At 36.7% G+C, this 15,673-nt stretch overlaps 1 protein-coding gene across 4 annotated transcripts in view; it reads left to right on the forward strand.

The window, feature by feature from the left end:
* Window positions 1–13,250, forward strand: part of LOC126334793 (lachesin-like) — a 778,486-nt gene extending 765,236 nt beyond the window's left edge. For 2 of the 4 annotated variants that reach the window (XM_049997422.1, XM_049997419.1), the window contains 3 exons: window positions 4,267–4,384; window positions 5,627–5,653; window positions 10,453–13,250. In XM_049997422.1, coding sequence (XP_049853379.1) covers window positions 4,267–4,373 — 107 coding nt within the window. In that variant the 3' untranslated portion in view covers window positions 4,374–4,384; window positions 5,627–5,653; window positions 10,453–13,250. The remainder of the gene's footprint in view (window positions 1–4,266; window positions 4,385–5,626; window positions 5,654–10,452) is intronic. The other 2 variants (XM_049997421.1, XM_049997420.1) reach the window with 1 other exon arrangement.
* Window positions 13,251–15,673: the final 2,423 nt, after the last annotated feature.

Raw genomic sequence — 15,673 nt, forward strand, 5'->3', positions numbered from 1 at the left:
CTCCCATAATGCCGCACCATACATTAACCCACCAAGGTCGCTGATGTTCCGCAGCCATCGTGGATTTTCCGTTGCCAAATAGTGCATATTATGCCGGTTTACGTTACCGCTGTTGGTAAATGACACTTTGTCGCTAAATAGAATGCGTGCAAAAAATCTGTCATCGTCCCGTAATTTCTCTTGTGCCCAGTGGCAGAACATTACACGACATTCAATGTCGTCACCATGCAATTCCTGCAGCATAGAAATATGGTACGGGTGCAATTGATGATGATGTAGCATTCTCAACTCAGACTTTTTGAGATTCCCGATTCTCACGCAATTTGCCTGCTATTGATGTGCAGATTAGCTGAGGCAGCAGCTAAAACACCTACTTGGGCATCATCATATGTTGCAGGTCGTGGCTGAACGCTTCCTGTTTCCTTAAATAATGTAACTCTCTGGTGAACAGTCCGGACACTTGGATGATGTCGTCCAGGATACCGAGCAGCAGACATAGCATACGCCCTTTGGACATTTTGATCACAATAGCCATACATCAATACGATATCAACCTTTTCCGTAGTTGGTAAACGGTACATTTTAACACGGGTAATGTACCACGAAGCAAATACCGTCCGCACTGGCGGAATGTTACGTAATACCACGTACTTATACGTTTGTGACTATCACAGCACCATCTGTCACAAAGCAAATAAAGTGGTCCAACTAAAATATTCACATTTCTTTATGTACTACATGAATATGTAATAAAAAATGGGGCTTCCTATTTTAAAAAAAAAACGCAGTTGATATCCGTTTGACCTATGGCAGCGCCATCTAGCGGGCCAACCATAGTGCCATCTGGTTTCCCCCTTCAAGCTAGACGAGTTTCGGTCTTTGTGGTTTTTTCGTTTGATGCTTATTTTGTGAGATATTTGGCCCGGTCACTACCAATGGACCACCCTGTATATGGCCATATCTTCTGATTGCATTGAATTTGAAGCTTAAATAATTTACATCCTAGGGATCGTAGACCTCAGTACTTGAGGTAAAGCTCAATTTGTTACATCCTGAGAAAAGAGGTCCTCACATATGGTCAGACAGACAACAAAGTGATCCTATAATGGTTTCGTTTCCACTGAATGAGGTGTAGGACCATAAAAAGGGGAAGCTGGAGGAAACCAAGTAGGAGAATGAGGCAGAGTGATTAGAATGGGTGGGCTAAGTGCATTAACACTTAGTAATGTATATTTGGAGGGGGGGGGGGTTGCAGCAAAACTTGAGACACTGCCATTTGTGAAAAGTGCAACACCGAGAAGAAATTACCCGAATAGTGCCACACTTGGTGGAAGTGTGATGGGTGTGCAAGAAATATGTGATATGTTTTGCAGCAAGATGAGGTACATGTGGGCCAGGCAGAGCCATCTCGTGTTGGTCCGACAGGGTCAGTGTTGTGTCTAGTGTAGTCGGTGCAGAGCTGTCACACAAGGTGGAAATGATACAGTGAGTGCCGGTATGCCTTGTTGATGTCAAAGGGAGTCTAACGGGGCAGAATTGTCAGTCTCCGGGAAATGGGGTTGTCATACCATGACATTTTGGCTCGCACAGGTCATGCTGCTATGACAGCGATGCGTTTGTGGAAGCAGTGAAGAGAGGGAGGTAGTACACAGTGACAAGTGGGAACTGGATCATGGAACGTGACCACAGCACGGGATGACCGTCATCTTGTCCGCATGGCCTTTACGGACCGTACAGCGTCATCCACAATGTTGGCTCATCACTGGAGCACTGCAACCAGTGTGAACTAATCTGCATCAACAGTTCATCGCCGTCTGCTGCAGGTTGGACTGGTTGCATGCGTGCCATTACATCGGCTTCCAGTGTCCAAAAACCACAAGCTCCTCCAACTGCAATTGGCACGTGAACACAATCACTGGGGTGCTAAGTGGCAACATGTAATCTTTTCGGATGAGTCCCACTTCAATGTGTCCTACAGTGATGGCCACATATGCATCTAGCGATAATGTGGTGAGCACAACCCGAGGGCTGTATTGTGGCGCAGCATAGCGGACAAACACCAGATGTGATGGTTTGGGCGCCATTGGTTACAACAACCGATCTCGCCTCGTACGTATTGCGGGCACTTTGAACAGCAACCGGTACATAACTGAGCTTGTGGAGCCTGAGGTATTCACCCTGCTTCAGGCATCTCCAAATGCCACATTTCAACAGGACAATTCCTGGCCACATATTGTGGAGAATGTACAGGCCTTCTTCGAAGAGCGATGGGTGCTATTGTTTTCCTAGCCTGCATGTTAACCAGACATGTCGCCCAACGAAAATGTCTGGGATATGGTTGGTCAGCATCTGGTGCATCACGGTCCTCCAGTAATTGGTGTCATGGATTTGTGGGCTTGGATACAAATGTATAGCAGCTCTAATTGCAGCACATGGTGGCCACACAGCATACTGAATAATTAAATTGATTTCATGTGTTTCCTTCTTGGTGTTGCAATTTCCATAAATGGTAGTGTTTATAGACTGCCAACTTGCAAAGGGTTAGGAGAAGTACAATTTAGAATGGAAGTCCAAAAAATATAGCAAAGAGTTCAGGATACAAAGATAAAGGAAAACAGTAGCATTGGAAGAAGCAAAAACTGTGTTTTAGAAAGTTAGTAGTGAAACGAGTACTTTGTTTCATTTTTTAGTTCTTACAGTATTAGGACAGTTGTGTGGTTCTAAATGTGTGAAAGATTATTGAGTAGTATCCATGAGGAAGGAACTGAGCATGGAGAACAGTCAAAGAAACATCAAGCCATTCAGATGCAGTTGTACCATATGCAAAATATTTGAAGGAATCAAGCACAGATTTTTAATGTCATTGTGTTAAAAATTAATCGATGAATTCAGCTGTACTAAAGTTATTGCGGGCATATCAGAATCAAAGAAAATAGTTATGATCAAGTCAACCATAATATGTAAGCAAGGAGAGAGATATTCATATACTGAAAGAGAAACAGAGGTAAAGAGAGTTAACATGAGAAAGTGAATTAGGACTGTTACTATTGAGGATAAATATTTTTAACACTTAAGGTTGGTGAGTACACAGATAATGTCATTTTCAGTGCATGTAATGATTTTTTTATGTAGAGAGACAGATAATTCAGTGTATTATGAAAACTTTGAAGTGATGTAGAAGATAAGTTACCAGTATTAGACTGGACAAAAATGTGTTGTTTATGAATGTGTGAGGGACTTAGTGCTATGGTAAGCTACTGCATAACAGGATGGGAATACTTGGATTTAATGTGTAATTTTGGGCACAAGGAAGATTCATTTGGAGAACTATAGGAAAATGGCAAAGGGAGAGTCTTCTGAAAGAACTGTTTCGTGTGGCCAGAAGGAAGAAGAGAACTTGAATACATACAAGGAAAGACATATACACAATGAGAACCATTCCAAAGTAAGTAGCACAACTGAGATGCAAATAAATCAAAATAGTAATGACAAGTGCAAGAAAAGGTGTGGGTTTAGGCTTACTTGCGTGCATATGGTTTGTGGATTGCAAGAGCACACTCATGAGCTCTGCTGGAGGGGCAGCAACTCATATTAGTTTCTTGGGAATTGGAAGTATTGAGAAAATGAAATATAATTTACAACAAAAGAAAACTCAAAGCTATTGAAAACCTGTGTTCATTTGGCTAACATACTGAGGCTACTACTTTGTAACAAACACCCTAATTGAGAGGGTATAAAATGTGTGAAAACTGCACTTATTATTTTGCTGTCAGGCAGGCTGATACAGAAGTAATGTGCCTACATGTGTGGCAGGCCAGATGCAGCTCAGTTTGCAAATTCCTTTTCTTTTTCCACCAATCAGGGCAGCTGCTCTTACCTACACAGCTCCAGGTATGCTCTTGGTTTATTGTGAGAACTTTGAAACAAGGATGACTACAAATGTTGTCTACTAGAAAAGCAGGGCATTTTGCAAAATAGCACCTGTGAATAATGTGTAATGACTCAGTTGACCACTCCTATTATAAATCTTACCATAAAATATCGTTTAATTCAAACATAAGGTTGCTTGGTAGTAAAGTTGTTGGTATTCCACACTATAGACAATTATTTAATATCAGAAATTTATCTAGATTTTTTCCCCTCATAACTTGTTTGTAATGGTTACTTCTTTAAGAGAAAAAAATTGTGAATATGTAAGTGCATCAACTGAAGAAATGTACATGACCTTCTACTGATGTGAAATGTTACTTCCTGTTTTTTTCACAGAACCTGAACCACAAAAGATACCAGAAAGTGGAAATAATGGAAGCGAAACTAGGCCAAGGTTAATGGCTCTGTTGACTGTCCTGAGTCTAAGCACTTTTTTCTTGTAGTTAGCTTTGAAGTAAGTATTACTGTTCTTCACACAATATGAAATAAATATGTAAAAGAATTTTTATTGCTCTGAAAATTTTTTGTGTAAAAATGGGTGCCTCATTTTAATCAATGTTATTAAACTTATTTTGGGGCCTGTGGACTAGCTTTTTTTCTTTCTTTTTAAATCATAATTTACAGGTCTGCTCATTAAATCTTTTGTCTTTTCTCTCAGTTGCTTCCAGCCATCCACTGTCCACGCATGTCACTCTTAATACTGCCTCAGGTGTCACTTAGCACCTAGAACAAAAATGTGTGTCTTTTGAGGAGCTGCTTGGCCACTGCACTGCATTCTTTTTACTTCCTTCGTATTAACTCAACTACTGGTAGCTCTTTAGGCTCAAGAGTGATTCCTTCCTTTGATATCATAATTTTTTACAATCATCCTGTGCAGTGCTCAGCAGTTCCTGTCCTCAGTACATGAAGGCTGCCTGGTCTTGGTTTTGTTGTGGTTGTTCCTTCACATTTCCACTTTAAAGTCACATCATCTACAGTTGACTTGGGCAGCTTTAGAAGGGTTGTTACTCAGAGCACATGCAGTGACTAGTCCACATTCGAAGCAACAGAGATCTCCTGATTGGCCCATTTCGCTGTTATCGATTTTCTACTGATGATACAGTATTCCGCACCACATTTTATAATAGCAGGTCTGCTACACATGTCGTCTTGTGGTCAGCTCTGCAGTACATAGGAGTGTCTGGTTATTTTTGATCTGATAGTGTAAACAATGATACATGTATAGGCACATTATGTTTCTGATGTGCTAGATTTGAACCAATAGGTGATATATGGCCCAATTTAGTATGCATACCTATTCTGTCACCTTTTTCACATCACATTTTTTAACATTCTGTACGTTCATACAGTTTATACTCTACCTACACAGTGCATTTTACCAGATGCTGGAACAAGTCTTTATCATGTGTCTGTAGTTATAAGAGAAGATACAGTATCATAAGTATAATCTGAAAACTTTTGTGACAATATTATATTATAATTATTATAATATTTCACAGTAAAGTGTTGTGTCTACTATTGCTGTTGTATAATAAGCCAATTTATTAATAATAAATAATTAGGCGACTTAGTATACAGTAAATTCTGTTCCCTGTACAACTATTTTTGTGTAACATGTTGACAGCATCTTTGTGCTTAGAAATTTTGAATCTGTGTATTCAGATTACTTGGTAATTTGCTTTTCTTTATATTTAAGCACACCTCTTGATGGGAAGCTTCCAGGGTGAGTTAGTGTGTGTTTTGGTTTTAGTTGACCATTATGAGAGTTAGTTTGAAATGTTTGTTTATGACAGCATAGTTTTTATAATCATTTTCTTATTAATAGCATGGTAGAGTTGCAAAGTTGTGTATTGTATCCATTAATTTTGACAAATACAAAGCCTTTAGTATTAAAGTTCTTTCTTGACTGACAAGGCTGTATTCTTAATTCCTCTCATAAAGATTGTAGTATAGTATAGTGATTTAGTATTTCCAAAGATCTTTAATTAATAATGAAAACATTGGAATATGAAATGTTATTATTATTATGCCATATACTGCACCTGATTTTATTTGAACTGAAGGCAAAATGAGGTAGAAGGATGTACAATGAATGAATTGAAGAGCAAAGATCATCTTAAAGCTCACAGATCTGTACACTGTCTGCAATGCTCAACAGTCCCTGTCCTCAATACACCAGGTCTACCTGGTCTGGGTTTAGTTATGGATATTCCTTCACATTTCCACTTTCCAATCACATTACCAGCGGTCAACTTGGGCAGTTTTAGAAGAAACCTAATGAAGAACATTTTGTAAAAGCCAGAAGCATCATTGGTGAAGATATAATTCCCAAATAGTGCAAGGAAGCAGAAACACAAATTTATGAGTAAAACAGATGTTGCATTCACCAAGCTGAAAGAATTATGTTATGTTTTGCTTGCACGTAAAACCAGTTAATATACAGCTGGAAAGTTCATGTGAGATATTAAAAACAGAAGCACAGTTACTCATAATTTTCTAGAAGAGCAAGATGTATGACCGATTCAACAGTGATCTGGGGGGGGGGGGGGGGGGGAACAGAAGAAAATATAATACTAAGAATATATAAAAAATAAAATACTGAGAATATATAAGAATGTATGAAATCCCATCTGAATTATTGCAAGTACAAGTACTTATTTTGTCTTGTAAGCTGATAGTAGAAAATGCTACAAAAGGGAAAGATCAAATTTTGAGTTCAGTTTGATTCACATTTTTCATTGGTCTAGGTACAGATCATAAATCAGCTGTAGATGAGTGGTTGCCTTGCCTCATTTTTGTTTGTTGTTTCCATGTTGGAATTTTTCACAGTCATAATATTAAAACAGAAACATCTGGTTACTGTGTTTGGAGCTAAATATTGGTGGGAAAAAATTACTACATTTTTGCATTCTGGAGATTACTGCCCCATGGAAACATCAGGAGCAGAGTTATCTTTTTCTTTATCATTTCACGTTACATGTCACTTCATGAAATAGCATGTCCAATCAGAGAATGGCTGGTTTTCTCCAGTATGTAATGCCATTTTAACATCACTGTCAGGTGATATTGTCCAGTACTGAAAGTGCATACTTTTTTTAGAATGAGCCGCCTCTCATGACATAAGAATGCATTTTGTCCCAGGATTAAGAAACGAGCAGTGGTAACAACTGCAGCTTAGGGACAAAATAAATTCATGATGGGTATATCCGAGAAAGTTTCCTTTAGTGAACTCCACAAACTGCAGGGAACTGGAAGAATAAGTAAAGTCTTGCACAAAAATTGGAAAAAATCAAATCATACTCTTTTTAACTTGCCCCAGAAAGCTTTACAAATGAGGAGAAGAGTAGTAATTAACAAGACAGATCATACAGCCATATTTCCTTGTTCACAACACATATGTGTTTTTCTTATTACAAAATAACCTAAAAAATTCCATCTCTTTCAGATTATAAGGCATTAACTATTCATATATCCATCACAAATAGTGATCAGAAAAGAATCAGTTAAAAAGAAAATTTAATTATCTAGGACAATCTTTGTGTTAAGTAACATGAAGCTGGTGTGGTGGACACTCTAAATCCATCTTTATTCTTTCTGGGTATTCACTGTTATTACAGGCCAACTGCCTTTAAGTGTTTGACAGTTGCATGTGTTTTGTTGGTTTCAAAGCAGTGTTATTACTTTGTTTCCCTTTCATACTTTGTAACAATGTTAGTTTCTTAATTCCATCTTTCAGCTTTTAGTAGCACGATTTTCCATCCTCTGTCCTGCAGTCACACATTTTTATTTCTTCTTGTTTAAACTTTCCCTATTTTCATGTCTTTGCAATTCACTTACTCTAAGGCATACATTACTCATTTCATCATTTCGTTCCTCCTTCCATCCCTGCCTCCTCCTGACCACTTAGCTGTCTTCTCTTTTCCCCTTCTCTTTTATACAGTGTGTACATAAAGTCTGGGAACACTGTCAATTATTTATTGCACACGAACTAAACATTGTACAGATGTCACTCATATTGCTTGCATTTTGAAGAAAAACTGTACTCTGAAAGGTACATTTGATGTGCAAGCCATGAGTGACCCAGCAGACGTCAATATGGTAATCGAATTCTTGCAGTACCAGTCCCAGCATGGCATCCTCGACTGTGGCAGTTGCTTCCCGTATTCTCTCCCGGATCTCTGCTACATCATGTGGTAGAGGCGGTATATACACCAGATCTTTAATGTGTCCCCACAGAAAAAAGTCACAGAGTGACATCTGGTGCTCAGGGAGGACATTTCATGAAACAACTGCCCCCGTCTGTAGCACGGTCTATCCATCGATGTGGCAGCTCCATGTTCAGGTACCCATGAACTTCACAATGAAAATGGAGTGGACATCCATCTTGCTGAAAGATGAATGGAGAGTCCGATTGCATTTCCGGCATCAGCTGTTGCTGCAACACGTCCAAGTAGGAATATCCAGTGACCGTGCTCTAAGCGACTGGTTCGTACATTTTTCGTCGTGATGAGGCACAAAAAACAAGTACCTTTGAGGAATCACACTCAAATTCAATGCATTTGTGTGGATGCTTTGTACCCCAGATTTGACAATTATTCCTGTTCACTTTCCCATTAGTATGAAAAGTGGCTTTGTCGCTAAAACTTAAGCAATCAGCAATGCCATTCCCATCGTCATTCAGTTGTTGCAACTGCGAACAAAATTCAAAACACTTATCTTTGTCATTGTAATTGAGCTTTTGCGCTAACTCCAATCTGAAGGGTTTCATAGACAGTTTCTGTCACAGAACTTTCTACACTGTCATTGGAGTAATTTCGAGTTCACAAGATGCACGACACACCGATTTCTTTGGACTCCTTACGTACGTCTCTTGTATGTGCTCCACATTCACTTCACTGACACTGGGATGCCCACTTCTCTTTGCTGAGCACCAGCAACCCGTCGTAAAGAATTTGTTGTGCCAGTGGTAAACGACCTTCCTTGTTGGTGCTTTTTACCATACTTGGTTCTAAACATCCATTGAACAGCTGTAGCACACTTGTTTTTCTCGAACTCCAACACACAGAAAGCTCGATCCGCACCTGAACTCTCCATGTTTGCGACTAGCGCTGACTATCGGCAAATTACCAAACAAAGCTGTGGCAGTATACATGAAAAAAAACTTTCAGGGTTTCTTTTTAAAATGACATATGTATGATATTTGTACAATGTTTGGTTCTTGTGCAATAAATAATTGAAAGTGTTCCCTGTACGTATTATTCACGTAGTTGATGTCATTTTGTGGGTTCACAGGGCCACTCATATCACAGAACATCACACATTAAAGTTGTGGGCCAATATAGATAGTGTCCCTCTTAAGACTTGTCACAAACATTTTCTCTGGTGTTTTGGCAGATATTTTCAGTTTATCTTCTGCAGTATGTAGTTAGGGTCAGCCCAAACAAATACTGCTCATCGTGGCTGTCAAGTGACATCCAGTGTCAATGGGAAACATTGGTTTATTTCCCAATACAAACAAAACTTTTTTAAAGTGGAATTTTACAAGCCCATGTGATAGAGAGGTCCCAAATTAGTCTAGTATGATACATATTTGTTTTATTGAACTGTATTACCAGAGACAGTAAAACACAAATAATAAACAATATCCAGCAGCGACTGAATGGTGGTGCTATATGGCAGTAACAGTCAGCACAGGCCAGAGTGGTATGCGAGGTGGTGTGTTGCAATGATCATTCTCTGTGTTTTGCTGTCCATGTTAATATTTATCTCACTAGACTAATTTTGTAATTATAGCACTAGACTAATTTTGGACTGCTCTATCAAATGCACATCTAAAATTTCACGTCAGAAGTAATTTTGTTTGTAACTGGAAACAAACCAACCCTTTCCAAGACACTGGCCCGTATTTGTATCAGCTGATTTTAGCTATATATTGTGAAAACTAAATTACAAATATGTTCTGAAACATCAAATAATACAGTTTATATAGACGGGTCAGAAACAATTTGAAAAGCTTGTAAGGGATGTTGTAGGGTAGGTTTTGCTGAGAAATAATTGTTATGAAAAACTCTATACATTTCACTGTTTCTGAGTTCATTAGCGCAAATTCAAGTGGCCTGCCAGAGACGGTGTCACAAAACATGTTTCCAAAAACCAAACAACAGTGCGATACAAAAATTGAACATGGGACAGTAGTAAGGATGGAGCCCAAGCCAAACAGTCTTGTGCGCTGTCATCTACGCAGAAATAACAACTAATACTAATTGTATCTGGTGGGCCACTTGAATTTGCAGAAGCAATGCCCTGATTGGGTAACTTAAACATTAATTACCCCAGAAACAGCTCAACACATTGAATTTTTTTCTTAAAAATTATTTCTCAGTACGACCTATCCTGCAGCAGACAAGCTTTTCAAACGGTCTGTAACCTCCTATTATATACAAGTGAAGCCAATCTGTAATAATAAAAAATATGCTCTTTAATTTTCTGGAAGCTGTGGTAATCCAATGATTATTGTTTCAGGTAACACGGAAGCTTCTCTTGTTACCTCGACCTGACATGTGTGATTGAGTGCGGTTGAGTAATAGCTGATGAGCTTCTTATCAATAACAACCAAGCAGTTCATCTTTGCTTTGAAGCAACCAGTGACAGCTTTACTGCTTTGCAGGACTGTGCCAGTCACTCAGGATTCTTTTGATCTGGAACTTAGGACTTTAGAACTAGCATATAAATTCCCGTTCGTGCTTGAAATGATCTTAAAATTTTCAGTCAGAAACATATATTTCCCAGTAAAGCTGCATGTGCATCATATGACACTTTTAAAATTGCATTTACAAATGTCTTGACTATTCAAGAAAGTATGCAGCTTTTATTTTATAAATATTGTTAGATTTGTCCTTGTTCACAATTGCTCTCTGAATAAGGAATGCAGGTTAGCCTTATATGATGAATGTGTTATTGGTCCTGCAGTTTAACATTCTTAGAAACAGTTTCTGGGAAATCAGTGCCAGTATTCTTTCAGATTCAAATATTGGTCATCATTTTAGAAAGAAATTGCACTCTACAGATAGTATCTTGTTTTTAAAACATTGTTAATATAATGCATAAACCAAAGTATTTGATGCCTCTGGAGAAATGAATCGGCACACTCCTAGGGCACGTACATGTTTATAGAGTTATGCTTGTATAAATATATATTATAGTCAATCATAAAATGTGATTTGGCCTACTTTATAAAGCCAGTTATATTTTACTTACAAATTGCTTTGTACATATCTATAAATATGTGTAAAACACTCTATATTTTAAGTCTTTTATATAGGTCAGTCATTTTGTCAAGAGGTTTTTCACTGAAAATAGTGATCAAATTTTTCCCCAGTTATTCAACTGACCCAAGGGTAACTGAACTCAGTTCCTTTTTCTGTTTGTACAGCTGAGCTGCATGATTGTAATAATGAAAGAAAGCAATGTTTCATCTAGTGGTACAGTAAGTGTTATTATTATTGTTCCTTGGTATCTTAAAGACAGCAAAATAATGAGAAAGAAGGAAAATATTTTCTAAGGCTTTAATTTATTTTACTACTGCTGTCTTTATTTTTCTCCTGTTATTTATTACATGCCTTCATAATGTGGTACCAGTGTGACCTCTCTGGAAGAAAATACTTGATGAATTTCTATTTCCCTCAGTGAACGATTTTTCACTTTTGCCTTTTTCATTAAGCTAACACAGTTTTGTGATAGGCTTATTATATGTACCACTTATTTTCCATGATGAGTCCAGTAAAATATTGTTATTGCTTCTTTCACATGCAGCTCCTTATATCATCTAGTTAATGGACCATCCTAGTATTTATCTTAAAGATGAAGAATAAATGAAAGTTATATTTTGAGATGTATGTGCATTTAGTCAATGTGATTTGGTAATTTGACACTATCCCGTATACCCTTTTTTTATTTCACGCATGTTACTTTGTGATAGATATTGGCATGTACTTTTCTCATAAAACTGACATGCAGAAATTTTTGTGGCAGAAAAGACTGCATAACAGTTAAGTGCATAAAAGGCAGCTTTGAAATTTAAATTATTTTATTTTACCTCATAAAAATGTCATTGAAATTACCTGCAGCTTAAATAAAAATGACAATCTATGCACTGTGCCTTCTCATAGTAAACTTTATTTTGTAAGAGTTATTTGAGTGGAGCATAAAACAGTAATTATCATTATTAAAGTTCCATATGTTGAAATTATTTTCATAAAATAGAATAATATATGGTCAATACATCAAATGAAACACATAATGTACAGTGCTGAAAAAGGCTTAACTGATACGTTTGCACAGAATGTTAGAACTGTAAATATTTTATTTGTCTATTCTGACAAGACAATTCGCAAAAGATTGTATTTTTAATGTTTGTAATGTTTGTATGTGTGTAATGTTGTAAATTGTCACTTATTTATGAGTTTTATGAGCTGCTTCCATATGTCAATTTTATATTTTAATGCAAAAGTTTTCTCATTGAGTTAATTTTTAATGTTGTACTCGTTTAAAATTCAAAAATGGAAATGTAATTAGCTTTCTTAATTTTTTGTCACCTTTCAGTTGAAAAATACATTTGTATCATAGTTAATTGATGCTAGTTGGTCTGTTCTGGGAAAGTTCTAGATGCTTTGATAGCCCTTCCTTTGTAATTTTTGAGTGAAGATGAATAATAGAAACTGGTTTTCCGTACTGTATTTTATAGAGTATGTATCAATGGACACTTTGAAAGCATCACATTAATTTTGTTATCAGTGAAGGATATTATAATCATAGGGGTGAACAGCTAATGTGCCTTGTGTACCTGTATTAGGTTCTCAGTAACTTCTATTAGTATACAACTTCCTTCACTTCTGTTTTTGCATTATATTTAGAAAGTGTTAAACCCAACTCTTCACAAATTTTTTCTAGTCAAATTAATAATATTGAGTACATTCTTTATGTCAAATCAGAAGCAAAGTTTTCATTTTTCTCTTATTTGTTTAAATGATCTATACTCTGAGAGTTGTCATAAATCAGAATTAATAGTCTTTATCAGTGACAAACATTAATTCTGCCTGTAAGTAGTACATACCATAGTAAATATATTTGCTGTGATACAAATGTATTCAGATATAGAATAATTCATTATTGCCAAGCGTGTGCACAGTAATAGCTATAGGATAAAACTCCTGTGTGAATGTGATTTTCTGAAAAATTTTATGAGATTGGACATAAATGTGTACAAGAGGAATAAATGTTATTGATTAAAGAAATAAAACTGTAATTAACATCACAGAAAACTCTCTGTCTGTGTATCTTTTTTTTACTCTTTTCATAGAACGGTGCATTCAGTCTCTCACAAATGCAAATCTGGTGAGTCACAAATGAAACAGGGAATTTCTGTCTGGAAATATTACCTCTCAAAAAGTCAGTCATTATTTGTTTGGCTGTTCCTTAGTATGTCTGTGTCATAAATTATTTTTTAAGTAATGGTAATTATCAAACTTCATTTTACTTCAGCCATTTAAAAAAATTAGCATTTCTGTAAGATTTTGATAGTTCCAGTTTTGTATTGCTCCATATCCGCATCCAGCGACGCCTATAGGCTGAGGATGACACAGTGGTTGGTCAGTACTGTAAGGGTCTTCTGAGAGGTGTTCAGATGGAGTTTTAGCATTTATTAGTTTTTAATTGAACAGATACTTCTTTTATTGAAACATACTATTCAAGGAAATCTTGAATGATGGCTGAAGAGCAGTAGCGCATCAACATCGTCTCAGTTAAGTATATTACAGAAACAAACCTCATGAATGGTACTCAAATTTGCCTTTCACTTCAGAAAGTGGATTTCTACAGTCAGGGGTTTAGTAACCCATTAAATGAACTTTACTGTGAAACTAAAGAGCTGAGTATTTGCTAATATGTTTCTCTGATTGTGTGATATTTTTAACTTCTTATTTTTGGCTGTTGTTGTTTTTATTCACACACGGAGAACATGCGCTATATATTTTCTTGGATTGTTAGCTCAAGAAATACCATTTCATTATCAACTTATCATTAAAATTGTTTAAACATATTGTTAAAATGTCCCTGGGTATGGAAGTTAAATGACAATTCATGAATATCCATCTTTGTGTAAATAATGACTATGGTACTCCCTAGAATGATTATCTTTTCTTTGGCTTTGTCCTCTGTCTATGTTTGTATTGTATGTGTTCCTTTGATTCATACATTGAATGCATTGCATAGACTTAATTAGGAAGGAAGATGATAATGGATGTAGAACTGGTCAAGTAATATGTTAAGTTGTTATAAACTGCAATGATGTCATCCAAGATCAGTCTCTCTGCCATCTTCAACATACTGACATTATGGAAACATTGAAAAACAAATCAGCCCAAGACCTAATGAAAAAAATTGGTGATCTGTCTGTTAAGAGTTTTTGGGGGACTGAGAACATCATCAAGAATTTGTGGGAGCTTCCCAAATCTGTTCAGCAAAAATGCAAATTTTTTAATCACATTGTATACATCAGTAAACATTGCAATACTAGTGAATTTAGGCATGTAAATAATGGTGTATTCAAGCAGCTAACATGCCTACTAAACGAATTGGATATCCAAATTTTACTAATTCAGAAATCAAGTACCCTGATCAAAATAAATTTGAAACCTACAAATCGTGGGAATTTCAGTCACATAAAAAATCCCACAGTGTGGCACCTCGCTTGCAGCAGCACACCATTTCACTGTTCTGTCTGCCTTCCTCTTCACTTCTGCATTCATAGTACACCCTACATCACTCATAATCTGCTGCACGTCCTTGGTCTTCCCTGGCAATTAATTCCCTCAATGTCATCTTCTACTATCAATATAATTATGACTTTAAAATGTATCCTATGAGTTCCTATTTCCTTGTTTGGATGTGCCTCCAGGGGGATATGATTTCCTGTGTTCATCTCAGTGCCTCTTCATTGGTAAATTTATGTTTCCAGCTGATATTCATTCTTCTGTAGCACAAAATCTCCACATTTTCTATCTGTCTTTTCTCTTGTTTTCCTATTGTTTAGGTTTCACACCTGCATAAAACCACTTTGGATCACCTTCTGATAGCATTTCAGTGTTACCAGTCAAATCAGGAAATGAAGCCAAGAAAATTTTCTTTGGTAGTGAATTGTTTCCCCAAAACATAATTCCATATTTATTTAGAGAATGAAAGTATCCATAGTGAGATGCTTTCATTGTATTTAAGTTCCCACTCTCACAGATAATGTGTGTCACAAAAATCTGTGACCTGAGTGTCTTGTGAAGGTTTATTATATGCTGACACTAGTTTATGGTGCAGTCAATCATAACACCCAGGTATTTTTTGTTTCAATTCCCTTTATTGTCTGTGTGGCACACTTCAAAGTTAACTCTTCCTTGGCAGTTGTGCCGAATTGAATACAGTTAGTTTTATTGAAGATTAATCAGAGTCTATTGACATGAAACATTCTACTAAAGCAATAATGTTAACAGATCCTTGAAGATTTGAAGATTTTCACACTTATGACAACCAGTCATAAGGTTAGTGTCATCTGCAAAAGTGGTAAAACTGCACTATATATTTGTACATTGTGGTAAGCAGTGGCAAAGCTCTTCAGAGGCTTTTGAGGCTTACCCTACCCAAAAGTTTGAAGGAAACTTTTAATTAGAGATGAAAATGGTATAAGTCTGCTTTGTGT

The sequence above is a fragment of the Schistocerca gregaria genome, chromosome 2 (genome assembly GCF_023897955.1).
Source record: "Schistocerca gregaria isolate iqSchGreg1 chromosome 2, iqSchGreg1.2, whole genome shotgun sequence".
In the NCBI taxonomy this organism is placed as follows: domain Eukaryota; kingdom Metazoa; phylum Arthropoda; class Insecta; order Orthoptera; family Acrididae; genus Schistocerca; species Schistocerca gregaria.